At 32.5% G+C, this 14439-nt stretch overlaps 1 protein-coding gene across 5 annotated transcripts; it reads right to left on the bottom strand.

Annotated features, from left to right (window-relative positions):
* Positions 1-3024: 3024 nt before the first annotated feature.
* On the bottom strand, positions 3025-11204 carry LOC120766936 (signal transducer and transcription activator-like). Of its 5 annotated transcripts, none has more exons than XM_040092688.1 (12): positions 11006-11204; positions 6583-7229; positions 6438-6523; positions 5576-5702; positions 5397-5514; positions 4704-4923; positions 4384-4641; positions 4115-4300; positions 3740-3824; positions 3602-3681; positions 3501-3531; positions 3025-3318 (listed from the first exon to the last, which is right to left on the bottom strand). In XM_040092688.1, the coding sequence occupies exons 2-12, from the start codon at positions 7161-7163 to the stop codon at positions 3207-3209; spliced, it is 1884 nt and encodes a 627-aa protein (XP_039948622.1). In that variant the 5' UTR covers positions 7164-7229; positions 11006-11204; the 3' UTR covers positions 3025-3206. The 5 variants fall into 5 exon arrangements, 4 of the variants coding, with proteins under 4 accessions (XP_039948622.1, XP_039948636.1, XP_039948627.1 ...); XM_040092702.1 differs by having other exon boundaries at positions 6583-7186; XM_040092693.1 differs by having other exon boundaries at positions 11127-11191.
* Positions 11205-14439: the final 3235 nt, after the last annotated feature.

Below are 14439 nucleotides of genomic sequence, written 5' to 3'. Positions count from 1 at the left end.
CTTTTACATTGTCTTTTCAACATCTGAAATGTAAAAAAAGCGTTTGGTTTACACCTTAAACACTTCTTTTTATCCAATTACAGTATTAGTTATTCAATCTTTTGAGCTTCAATTCCTTATGGACCCGTCAACATTTGAATTTATTGAACGAGGGTGGGGACTTCTTGGTTTCTATTTTATATTTCACAGTAAAAAGTCTTAATACGCATATACAGACATGTACATATGTTTATTAATTAATTGCGCTTTGGAGTGCAATTCTCTAGACTGTTCACCGCCCACTTTAACACAAAACTTGCACTAAGCACCACATGTACGCTGTGCATTTGTATTGTGCATAAATTAGCGGATAACATTAATATGTCTCTATGTCTAGTAATAAATAGTTAGAGAACTAGTCTCACACAGCAAGAAAATAACAGCACAAGAAAATCAACCATAATAAATGGATGGAAATGATAGACAAGAATTGTGGGCAAACCGGGTATTGAAAAATAAATTTCGCAATGAAATGAAAATATTGGAAACGAACGAATGTGAAACAAGCAATGGCGCTAAACAAAAAAAAATACAACAAAATAATTGATTGTTGATTTCACAGGAAAAAGGTTAGAGCGCAAATATTAGCTTTAAATACATAGAAGACATACATACATACAAACATGCAAGCAAACCATAAATATTTCTTGATATTTGTTAAGTTTGTTTAGGTTTATATATGTACATATAAAGGGTCTATAAACATACATATATGTATACATACATACGTTCATTTATAGACCAATTTTGAATTAATTTTTTTGAGTGTTCTTGTTGGAATAGCAACAATTAAGTTTTCAATTACTTTTCTAATATTTATGTATATTAGATTGAAATTAAATTCAAACAGAAGGAAATGATTGAATCAAAAAATTATTGAGTTTAGTTATGTAATTCCTTTCTGTTTTAACTGCCTTGCTTTCTGTAGAAAATCGCTGCCACACTGCTTTAAAGAAAACCGGAGACAATAAATCATCTTATCTTTTGGAAATTTCAAAATTTTTAATAAAGTTTTTTCGTAAAAAAACTTGACTTGACGTTAGTTTTAAATCAACAAAAGTTAATGCCTCAAAGTTTGCGGGTTAATACGGAATTCGCATAAAAGAAGAACAACAAAAATATCAAAATTGTGTATATTTTATATCATATAATATTAAAAATCAAAATTCATCCAACACAGAGTCGTTTTTTTTACTCAGTAAACTTACATAGCCAATTAGTCTTCGTTTTTTTTTATTTTGCGAATTTATCCTCAATATGGAATTATTTGCCTTTGAATGTCGAAATTATTGTAAAATAATTACACATCTTATATCGAATCAAAGGACTTTCGAATATATAATAATATTTTATTTCCAAGAATGCTGGTGTCATTTAAATTAGTTACTCTTTGTTAATTTTTATAAACAGTTTAAATAGCAAAATGAAACTCCGCCATATACAATATACACACGCGCCATGACTTTACAACAAACGAAGTTGTCTTTCGGAAAATATATCGGGAGCAATTAAAAATATATAATATTATTCCAGAGGTTAGGATTAACACGTCCAAGCACATATAACTTATTAATTTTATAAATGATATTTGCTAGCAAATCTGTACATATCTGTGTATGTAGTATAAGTTTCAATAATTTGCAAAGTTTTGTTTTTGCTATTAAATGTTGAAATTACAAATTTTCAATTTTTTCCAAGCCGATCGGAAACTTACGAGACATTTGAAGTGGCGGCGGAAACTAGTGCTGCCAGATCAGTTGAGTTGTGATTCATACCTAGTTAGTTCGAGTACAATAATATTTTTTATGGTATATTTTAAGTACATATGTATATATAAAATATTTGTTCTATAAATTTTAACGTTATTAATTCTTTCGCTACACTAAAATTAAGCAATTGGTAACAAAAATCAACGATTAACAATCTATTACCAAATATTTAGATAGAGAATGGGAACTACTTACTATATTTTTCAAAATACTGGTAACACTGTCAAGCCGCTTTGTCAAGTTTCCGCCGCCATTTCAAATGTCAAACATTTGCTTCCGATGCTCGTGGTAGAGATGAGTGAAAATAGTGAATTTTGAAAAGTTTATAACCATTTGTGTATTTGTTGTACTGTGTCTTTCTTCATTAAAATGAAAGCTGCATATCTACACACTATTTGGAAGTTAATGTTTCTTCAGATTGTAAGATAGTTTCAAGTTTGAAAAAAGCGTCTTAGCCATTTACACTAAATCACATCATGTGCACAGGTAATGCGTTAAAAACTTTAAATACTTTACTATTACGTTGAATTTTGATGTCATTGCCTGAAAAGGCCTTTCTTGCGAAATAAAAAGAGGATTGTATCATTTGGGTTAAGATATATTTGAAAAAAATTTAATATTTTACGATTTACATGCGACAGCACAAACCAAAAGGTACTCCACTAGGGCAGTGATTCCGGTCTTCTTCGTAAAGTAAAACAAAATCGCTAGGAAATATTATCCATACAATGACCTGAGAGTAAAAAAATATGAATTTTACCCAAAATGTTGGTAACTTTTGCCTTTGGTAGGTCAAAGAACATGTAGAAATAATTGATAGTACTCCGATCATTTCTAGCTGGTTTTAAATAAACTAATTAAGCTCATTGAACTGAGTGAGTTCACCTTAGAAGGATGTAACTTTGCAAACTTTTGTTTTTAATTTCACACTTAGAATGTAAAAGAACCGTCCTAAATACCAAATGATGTTTAATCATTAAATGATGGATTAAATAAGCGAGTTAATACAATTGATTACACTTTTTATTAATTATATAATACATAAATATACAAGTTAATAAACATTTATAAAAAAAAGAATATAACTACAAAACTGGCTACTACACAAGTATAATCGATATATTTTTTAAACATATACCATAATAATATAAAAAACTATAAAATGTACAAGTATTAATGTTATAAAATATAGAGAAACTGTTTATACATACACATGTATATATAAGATTTAAAACTAACTACTATACAAGTATTTTTCATAAATAGTGTTTTGCAAAATTACTCATGAAAAAGTGATTAAAAACTGTTAACAATTTCTAATATCTATCTATTTGATAATATCTGTGTACTTGTATACACATATATGTATATAGATAAATGAAGAACCTTATTTGGAGCTCAAACTCCAATCATTGATGATCCAGAAGACATAATTTCGCTTAAGGAAAAGTCATCTGTCGATGCTGTTGATTCTGAGATATCCAAGTCCTGCCATTCAATGCGATTGAAACTATTGACAGTAACACATAAAAGTATTTGCAAATAGTTAAATTAAAAAGTAAAAATATGTTTTTTTCATATTGATACATAAAATTTTCCTGTATGGGAATGTTTTCGGGATCTTATTCAAGTGTGGTTATCAAAACACATGCAATCTTGGTTAGATGATAGAAAATGGTATAATCAACTCACGTTTGATGATTGAAGAAATTTAAATCATTTTCTGTAATAGTTTAATAGTATATATTTTATTATACATTTTATATATCATTTTTGATAATGAAATATTTTACCAAGTTGTTCGATTGGGAAACTCTGCATATTCTGCATGCTGGCATTGTCTGCAACAGTAGCTTCAGAAAGTTGAGGCGAACTAGGGTAAAATTAAGGAATTCGTTTATGTACTTTTCGGATTTATATAAAGCACTTACGTTTGATGGTCATTAGAAGAGGGAGGGGTGGTAATTTGCACTTTTATTCCATGGCCTACATAACCATCTTTAGATGTTGCTGAAACTATGAAAAAAAAATTTTAATTTAATATATATGTACATATGTATATTTTTTCTTATTAAAAAAGGTATAATTGTAGTAAGAAATTGGTTCAGACAGCCTGCCCAAAAGAAGTCAGAACTGTGACAAATGATGGAAAAGATATAAGGCTTGTACCTATGGCGACTATAACTTTTTGCACGACGTAAGTCGAATAAATTGAGTATTTTTTTATTGTAACGTTACATTTAGTTTTTTTAGATCCAAATATTGCATAATCATATCTACATAGTATGCAGAATCCGCATAATTACCATTTAGCGTTGTGGGTGAACTAGAGAAAGCAACATTGCTGGGCATCATGGTGGGATATACGACCTTTAAAACATCCAAATCTCGTATACTATCAGCCAAGGAACGTATTTGCAAGTTAGCGCAATTCCACGGTGCCAAATATATTATGTTCCCACAGTAGTCACGATAGGCAATAGTTATGCCACCTAAAATTTATGAGTTCAAATTACGCATTCAATATATTTGTATGTATGCCTGTATGTATGGATTTATATGAAAGCGTTATTACCTTTTTTACTATCCGAGAAGCGAAGTAGAAAAGTCCCCATGGCTTGTTGCGATAATATTTCCTTGGTTTTAAACTTACTTATAAATCCGACAATATGTCCATCCTTCCATATTTGCTGGAAATACAGCTTTGTCAATTTCATTATGCCATAGAACCAATCCCAAAACGTAAAGCCACAGTCAGGCAACTTATCTTTGCAGAATTGTGAATAACTTATATACTCGTTAGGCTGAACAGCTTCGCCTACGAGTTTTTTGTCTGCCAATTAAAATGAGGTTTAATTTTAAAAAATTATGTGCATTTCGATTGTTTCAACTTACGAAGAACTTCCAAATTTTCTGCAGTCAATTGACGACCTGTATAGTAGGCGAATCGCAAATTTAATGTCTCCAACAGTTTCATATAATGTACTCGCTCTGGCACTTTGAATGGTTCACGTTCGATTTCGGAGAACGCATTATCCCAGGTAATTGTGGCCCAACCCTGTGGTGCTTGATTATCGTGCACCACAACAACCATGGGTAGACTGAGCGCCCAGCACTAAATATAAAATGAAGATGCAAATACAAAAGTAACTTTTGCTAATGAAAATCATACACAGTTTTATAAAACTTAAGTGAAAAGAAAAATCATATTCTCTTTAGCTATACTATTCTCGTCAAAGTAGGCTGTTTTGTTCAAGTTTCCCAAGTAGTAAGATGTCTGTTGGCGTTTTATGTTTATATCTCATATATGTTCGAGTGCAAATAATTAAGATTATTAGGTACAGATCTCGAAATGACGTCTTCATATGCATAAACATCAAGCAAAGCGCGTAGGTCGCTGTTTAAGAAATCGATCGAACCTCTCCTACCTCTCTAATGGTCAATTTTCACATTTTAAACGATTGTGTCGTCACTTGAGTTGGATGGATGATCTTACGACCCTTCTTGATCTCGAAACATATTCGTAAAGTCTTAATAATTCCGAAAATGCATCATTTCAAAAATAATTTATGCTTTGGGCAAACTTACATTTATCGCATATCCCTTATATACCGCGGTTGTGTAAAAGAGCAAAGCGTATTTGCCGTCTGCAACAATTTCGGAACCCTTCTTCTCGGAGCGTTTGTTGTCGTGGATTATAAGATTTCTGTAATAAACACATATAGTAATTTAACATAGAAAACTAATATTCTGTATTATGTTCGTACGAAAAATTTGCTGAAAAACTCCTATTACTGGCATCGAATTCCATTTGGCACTCATTTCCTGTCATTTTGCCATTGCATTCTGGTGGCATATGAATATTCTCAATAGTAAGTCGTTTTGCTAGAGCCTCTGAAAATATTGTGAAATGGGAGATTCATTACTTCAAGTTCATACGTAAATATTTAAATATGTAGTATACTGAATACAAAATTATTGAAAAGGAAATTACGACAGTTTTTTTGGTTTCTTTTTTGAATTTAGTTTGACAGAGAAGCATATTGTTTACAAGGAAAAGTACATTGTTTACTTTGGAAGTTTGATAGATCGGACCGTTTGTGATGTTAAATTTTTGATACTAAAGATGCTGAAAGTCTATATATCTATGTATGTAAATTAGGGCACACTAGACCTTAGGACGCAGTGTAATCCTCATCTGTTTATCTCTATGTAGGTAAATTGGCTAGAATATACAATATGTATAACTCCTAGATAAGTGTGTTTTTAGTAGTCATAAAGAAAAGTAGAACTACCGAACTGATGATATCGAATTAAAATAGAAGAATTATATTACATTATCAAAATCATAAAAATCATCGAACTCATGACTTTCTATCTGGGTCTCAGTCAAACTAAATATTTAGAATTTGTAAATATAATATAAGAATTATGTCGAAATGTTAAAAGAACAAAGAAATAAGAAGAAATGTATCCTTTATCTAGCCAAAAGTATGTATATACATATGTATGTTTTGTAAGATCTACGACAGAGGCCATCTCACACCGCTAAAATAGTTATCGGATATAAGATATGATTAAAGAAACCTGATATTAACTCTACGTAAAAAACACACATTAAAATTTTACCTGAGAGTATTTCACATTTTACAACTGGGTTGCTCAAATTAATGCCCAATTTATCACCGATCAACCAGCGCACAGTTGCCTGAAGTCTGAAAGTACCATGAAATAGTATAATTGTTATTCATTGTTTAACCACATATTTACTTACTTGGAACCCTTTTTCTTCACCTGTGGTGGTTGCTTTTCGACGATGAATGTTGAAAAGATGAGTATGTTATGTAAGGTCTGTGCATGTGTCAAGAACTCATTAAGTGTTGGGTCATCTCCAAAATGCAGCAGATTACTTATAAATAATGTAATGTCTGCCATGCGATCCATTAAGGACTCCACAACAAATTGTATACCATCTAAATTGGTAGGGAACGGCGCACCATTGCCAGCCAAGGCCTGTTTTCGTTGCCAAACTTTCAATGCAACGATCAGCTTGTCCTGAATGACACCATATTCTCTAAGTAGATTACCCACATTCATAATTAAACCATTTTTGCGCTCTGTTAACGATAATGTGCCTGTTGAGGGAATATCCAGTGGTTCCAAACCGCCTTGGTAGCCATTAAAAAAATCGTTGGCGATGATTTGATCGTTTTGAAATGCCAAAAGTGATACGCGCATTTGTGCGATGCCATCGGCTAAATTTTGTAAACTTGTATATAACGGCATTAAATCATCGTCCGTCAATGGCGGCAACATCACGCCATTTCCAGGTGACATGCTCATATTTACGTCCATGGTGGCTTTTTAGAAGTTTAGCCCTAGCGTTTGCAAACAAGAATTCGATAACCTCAGAATGTAAAACTGTAAAAATCGTGTAAACAATTGAGCTCGTGAAATTCGGAAATTTCTAAACTAATGCATTTTACTTCACATTCATATACTTTTTAGGAATAAAAGTGTCGAGATAACTTATTTTTTACGCTTCACAAAAATGTTTGATAACAAAAATAGCATAAACCATGATGTACAAATAACTGACAATAGATATACATTTTTTTTAATACTGTTTTCTAGCTAAAAAAAATTGTGTTTTTGGGAATATTTGTGGTTACTTGAAATGACCTCAAAGATTATTAGTGTTATAATACAATACTATCTCTTAATTCTGTGTTGCACAACCTAGTGCTGTTCCCATTCAAGGGATAGTGGGTTCAAGTCAAGTTTCGGAGTTTAATTGCAAAAAGCGTTACAAAAGATTACATGTGGCCCAATGTTTATTAGTTTTCAAGGTTTGTTTGCTTTTTATTTATTGTGTTTTTTTAATCACAAAAGTTGTGTACATCGAGGAAAGGCAGCAAAACTGAACCGCAAACTAAGAACGATAATTTGCCGTTCCCACTACAATCGGGTCTACGTAATTTTTTATCCAGCCAAGGACTGTCAATTCGGCAGAATTCTGCCGCTACAACAACAGCAACAACAACGATAATTTTGGAACAAATTGCTAAGCGGTCATTCCCGTTTCCGCATGAAATCAGTAGAACGTCTGATTGTGTTTAACGTGGGATCCTGCTGTCGACAGCTTAACTCCACGGTGCTCAAAAGCACAACGGATCAATACAATGTATCGATCAGCGCCCTGAAAATTGGGTAAGCATTTTCAGTACCAATTGGCAGTGTGGCATGGACACACTTACCACCTTGGTAGGGCTCGAGGCCCATCTAAAACCTCTGCCGCACTTTGGGTCCGGCACCCGGTTGCAATGCAACTCCACATTCGACTGACAAAGTCAGTTCTTCCCGCGATTTGGGTTTTAACCACAGCCACCACGAATCTCCACAAAGGGCCAAACCCAATGAGTAGACTGGAGTTACCTCCAGGGGCTACTGCTCCCCGTGGTACCAGGTTAAAGTCTTTGGTATGACCTTGTAGCCGAAGCTAGGACCAGTTGAGCTTCCATACAGCTCTGGACTGGTGGCCAGGATCTTAGACGCCTCTTACGACAGGCATGCCTTACCGCGGGTATATTCGGTTTCCCCTCGAACCCGGAGGGGTCCCGCTGTACCCGCAGTAGAAGTCGGAATGTACCATACGATATTAAATTACTCTTTGTGTCACTATCGAATCGGCGCGGGTGGTGAGGTTAAGTAACTATTGAACCGCCATTGTAACATAGCAAGAAAGAAACAACTTTTTACGCTTAGAAACGAGGAAAAGAAACACAATTTTAAGCAACCAAATGTAGAGGTTCAAATCAATAAATGAAATGGACTTTAAAGCTCGACGAAGATTCTGTTATGGTTGTTTATCAGCTAAAGAAGTCGGGGAAGTCAAGTGTTTATTGATAGCATAATTGGTAAAGATCTTTGTCTGCTCATTTTTATAGAAATTAGCTTTTCCTGCGGCTTCGTTCGCATTGAATGCTTTGAATAAATGTCAAAGATTATTAACATTAACAAATAACTAATTAAATGTGTATGTACATATGTTGTAGGACACGAATATTAATAATCGTCGCGATAATCAACTTCTTAGCGGTGGGGTTAACCCAAAATTTTGTCTGATTGATGCTTTTGACGCATTTTTGTTTTGTTAGATTTTGAAAATTGACAAACAATCATATCAGCCGAAACAAATATTTTCAATTTATGAAATTTATTGTACAAACAGGAATCGAATTTAAATTTCTTGAATTGTAATTTATTTCATCGAAAGTAATTGCAAAATCGACGGTGGGTCGATTTAAAAATTTAAAATTTCGTGAGAATATCTTGTCCAATGAAAGAGTTCTTCATATCTATGTTCTCCATAGTATGTAAGAATCTTATTTTGATAGTTTAGTTTACATAAACGCTACATGATATAGGTTGATGATCCGATCTGAACACTTTCTTCGGAAATTGTAATGTTAGCTTGGCCCATAAGCCTTGCCAAATGTCGTGAAGATATCTTGTGAAATAAAAACAATTTGTTCGGATAGTATAGGATTGCCTTGGACAATAATCCTTGTAAATTTTCGTGAAGATATCTTGTCAAACAAAAAGGTTTTCTCATACAAGAACTTTCTTTTGATCGTTCAGTTTGTATGGAAGCTATATGTTTGTTTGGAAAGTAATAGAAGTCGCCCCGGGCGCAACAGAACATTCTTGGCCCCGGGCGCCCGAAGTTGTAGCTTCGCCACTGCAGACGAATATGGTTAAATCGACTAAACTCGTCGCGTTGCTCATTTATGTATATATATTTTTTATAGAACCACCAATGCTTTCTTCTCTTAAACACTCCTTATTTAAAAATCCATTAATTATGTTATAATATTGATTTGATAAAAAAATCATATAAAGAGCCAAAAAATATTCTTAAACAATAAAAACACACGTCATAAAAATATTCTAGACAATCATTTAAAATATATGTGTGACTGTTGCTGTAGATTTCTTGCGAATTTCACAGGAAAATGAGTCTACTTACATATGTGTGTATTGTTAGTGAGCACATACACACACATGCACAGCACACACGATAAGAACATGAAATGTTTATAAATATTTGTAAGTTTTGCATCCAGTGAGACTCTTGGGCACAAAAGACATTAGATCGTGGTGCAATCCTCATTTGTTTATCTGTCCAGTTAGATACATATGTATTTCTACGTATGGTTAATGTGTATAACAAGCTTGCCCACGCCTAAATATGTAAGATATGTACATACGTATAATAATACTTGCATGCATATTTACGATTGGAACTTTAATATGATTTAAAAATGATTAAAAATCACATTATATTTCGGTTATATATTGTTATTGCTAGACATAATAAATATTGGAGACAATTGTACATATAATAAGTATAAGCTGATTCATTTTAATATATATATACATACATGTACATACATACGTGCATTCGAACAATATATCGTCACCTAAAATGCAAAATAACGTAACATCACTTTTCATAAGTTTACGCGCGAAGGAAAAACGTTATAATAGAAACCACTCCTATTGAAATAAAATTTGAGTTTTGGTTATAAATTGGTTATATATTGGTTATCAAACAGTCATATTCAAACAGAATTTTGGTTATAAAATAGTTACATATTGGTTATTATATCTGACAGCGATTACCAGTTATTTTTTTCATGATACATACTTACGTTGTTTTGCATTTTAGGTGGTGATATGTATATATGTATGTATGTATGCAACATTGCTTAAAGTCGCTGGCGATTACTTTCAATCTATCGTGAAACAACTTTAATTAATGCATATACCTTTTAATAGCTTTTAAACATGTACATATGTACATATACATATATGTACGTACATATGTCTAAAAAATAATTTGTTTTTATTTTCACTATTTTTGGATTATTAATAACGCGTACATGTATAATTTAATTGTGCACTTATTTTTTTAAGCGATAAGAATGAACGGGAAACATCGTACGGATCTCATGATTACAGCCATTTGTTGCAAATAATAATCTATTCATTTATATGCATGTATGCACATACCATAAAATTGAATGCATCGCACTTCTACGATTCAGGTTTTGACTATACTATAAGCATAAACTACATTGCAATTATTTACATTCATACGTTCATGCATAAATACCCCACAGTAGTCAACTCACTTTGTAACACTACCAATAACTAATATGAACGAGTTTATTTTTATTTAAACGATATTAAGATTGTTTACTAAGTAGTTGTTGTGATTAGCTAGCACAAAAAAATTTATTAAAATTTATATATTTTTTTAAACTATTGCGCGCTGAATTAGCGCTCTTTATTCACTGAATCAACGTCCGATAATCACTGTGCGATTGCCACTGCCGGCTCTAAATAAATAATAATAGAATGCTAAGCACTTGCGGCTAGCAGTAAGAATATGCCAGGGTAGCATTGAAATGTAATGCTACAATCAACAGGAAAATATGTGCATTTATGTAAATAGTGAGTATTTTTTCTATCAAAAGGTTACGGCGTTATATATAGTTAGAATTTTCAAAAACTCGATTTTTTTTATATTATTTTCTTAAAATTTAAAAAGACGTTTCAGAGTGCTTGGAAGTGCATTTAAAATTTTAAACGCGTTTTTCTCAAAATGATGTTTCAAAAATCTTTGACCAACATTATTCGAAAACTCCTAAACCGATTAGTCTCAAATTTTAACACGAGCTTCTTAAATATATTTTTTAGTAATTAATCCAAACATTTTTCATACCGACAAATATTTTTTTTATAAACAATTTAAGACCGAAATTTTGGTCACAAATCGATTTTTTGAGAGAACCACCATTTTCTAGATTTAACATTACTTTAACGAAATCTGTTTCGTTTTTTCAGAGGATCCAGGTCAGAGATATAGTGGCCACCGCAAAACGTCTATTTTGAGAGGAGCTCCCGGAGATCAGCGGTAGTTTCTTTCCAAATAAATATTTTTACGAATACAGTTAAATGATATAAATTCAAAAGTTTTCTCAGAAAAATTTCCGGAAAAATGGTTTTTTTCAGCCTTCGAACTGTTTATATGTAACTCCTTAATCCAGTCTAGACCGTTAAAAAATGGGCTAACTTTGAAAATTTTATCAGGGAGTAAAGAACAAGGAATCTTCTAGCAATTATTGAGAAAGCACAAAGTTACAAATGTAAGTATAAAAAAATATAGACATTTTCATAACAAAATTATGGCCACTCTGCCAATCTTCAGAATCACTTTGGATGGGTGTCGGTAATTTTATGACAAGAGTGTTGTCAGAGTGACAATCTAGCAACTTGTGCTATCGGAAATAAAAACAAGCATAACCCAAAATTTGCTAATAAAGTACGTATATGCGTTTCAAGCTTTAGATCAATTTTCCGCTAAATGGCGAACTGCGAAAGTGTCCGAGTTCCGTCGCTCGGTTTAAAAAATGAAGTTGAACGAAAAACGATTAACAACTTTTAGTTTAACTGACTCACACAAGCGCTTCGACGCTAAATCTGATTGTACAAAATATATTATTTCATTATTCTATCAATTGAAAAACTATTTTATGTCCTTATATTAGTACAATATAAAGACATAAAATAATTTAATTTTTGGTGCTATTTTCCTTAATCCAAAATTGCTCTTAGCCTTTAAAAAGGGCATAAAGAGCACTTATTATGTTCTCACAAATTAAATTGTTTGCAATTTTTTCCATAATCCTATGTTGGTCTTATCCTTTAAAAAGGAAAAAAAACATCTCTTATATTATATTCTCACAACATGTAATAGAATTATTTATCTAACATCCAAAGGATATCGGAACTAATACAGGGTTGTCAAAGTAATAATTACGACAATAATAATTGATTACCGGATGTCGATCCTCACATCCGTTCGTTTTCCGCCTATCCGTGCAAGCGATCACTTGAGTTAACTTGATAAAATGTTGAGAAATAGTTCCTTTCGATTCGAAAAAAAGTAGGTTTTTACAGAATTTTCATATCTCAAAATTATTAAACGAATTGACCGGACTAAACTTTATGTATTAAATTTTTCGCAAAGAACGCCATCATCAATTCTATTAGCCTTAATAGATAAATCAACCGTTACCATAGATAAAATAGCACCCCAAATCCTTTAACATTACTCAATTTGAAAACATTTCTCATGTCTTCTATTGTGAATTAAATATGCGGTGTGGCCACTTTCTCTTATTTGAGTAAAAAAAATTATTATAATAAACAGTGCCTTCGCGTTATTTAAGAAACATTTTTGCATGAAACACATTAAAATGTTTTAATAAAAATCCAAAAGATTTATTTTATTGTTAGTTAATAATAGTTCATCATTATGCGGCTGATAAGCGAAACCGCAACGGAACGGAAGTTGTATAGGTGCATGGAATATGTTTTTCAAAAACTCGTATTATCGTGATAAGCAAGACAAAATTTATGCATATTTTACAAAATGTAAAATTTTTGTTAGAAAAAATTAAATATTTACCCAAATGTAACTATTGAAATCTAACCTTGAGAAGATACAAGGTGGGTTCCAAAGTAAAAAAAACAGAACAAATGGTTTTTTCGGCATAATCAATTTATTTTATTCAAAATAGTTTCCTTCTGCTTCAATATAGCTTTTGGCACGGTCCAAAAACATGTCGAACGAGTGTTTTAGCTTGTTGGCCGGTATGGCCGCCAATATGACGGTGTAAGCTTTTTGAATGGCCTCTACGTCTGCATAACGCTTTCCTTTCATGGGCAAATGCATTTTTCCGAAAAGGAAGAAGTCGCACGGTGCCATATCAGGTGAATACGGGGAGTGGTTAATGGTTAAAATGTGATTTTTGGTCAAATAATCGTCCTTCGAATGTTGGATTCTGATCAATTTTTGATCGTCAGTCAATTTGTGTGGAACAAACCGTGCACACACCTTTCGTAAGCCCAAATGTTCGGTTAAAATGCAATAAATCGATGTTTTGGAGATGATTAATTCCATTTCCATGAATTTCAATGATGATTTCGGCTGATGTTTGATGAATTCACGCACAGTTGTGATGGAATTTCCGATGATCACGGATTTTGATTGGCCCACATGTTGATCGTCATTTATGTCCTCACGACCACTTTGAAAACGTTCAAACCACTCGTGCACTCTGCTACGGGATTGGTAATCATCGCCATAAGCTTGTTTCATCAATTGAAACGTTTCACCAATTTTAAAACAAAATTTTTATGTGGCTCTTTGTTCGAAGCTCATTTTCGCACCGATAACACAAACATACTGACACTTAAAACGCAATAACTTCACTTACAATCAATGAAATGGCATTCTCACTGGACAATCGATAAAGATAGAAGATTCTAACGCACCAGTCGACATATACATAGATGGCGCCACCAGGGAGGACATACATATATATACATAGACTTTGGAACGCACCTTGTATATATTTTACAATATATAACATTTTTGTTAGAAAACTGCAGCAGTGATTTCAGCCTTCTCCGTGCATTAAACTTAAAATAAAAAAATCTCTACTAGAAGATACCATACAATGGACCTATGGTAAAAAAAAATAAAAATTAAAAAAAG

The sequence above is a fragment of the Bactrocera tryoni genome, chromosome 1 (genome assembly GCF_016617805.1).
Source record: "Bactrocera tryoni isolate S06 chromosome 1, CSIRO_BtryS06_freeze2, whole genome shotgun sequence".
NCBI lineage: Eukaryota > Metazoa > Arthropoda > Insecta > Diptera > Tephritidae > Bactrocera > Bactrocera tryoni.
This window is presented reverse-complemented; position numbering and strand designations above follow the sequence as displayed.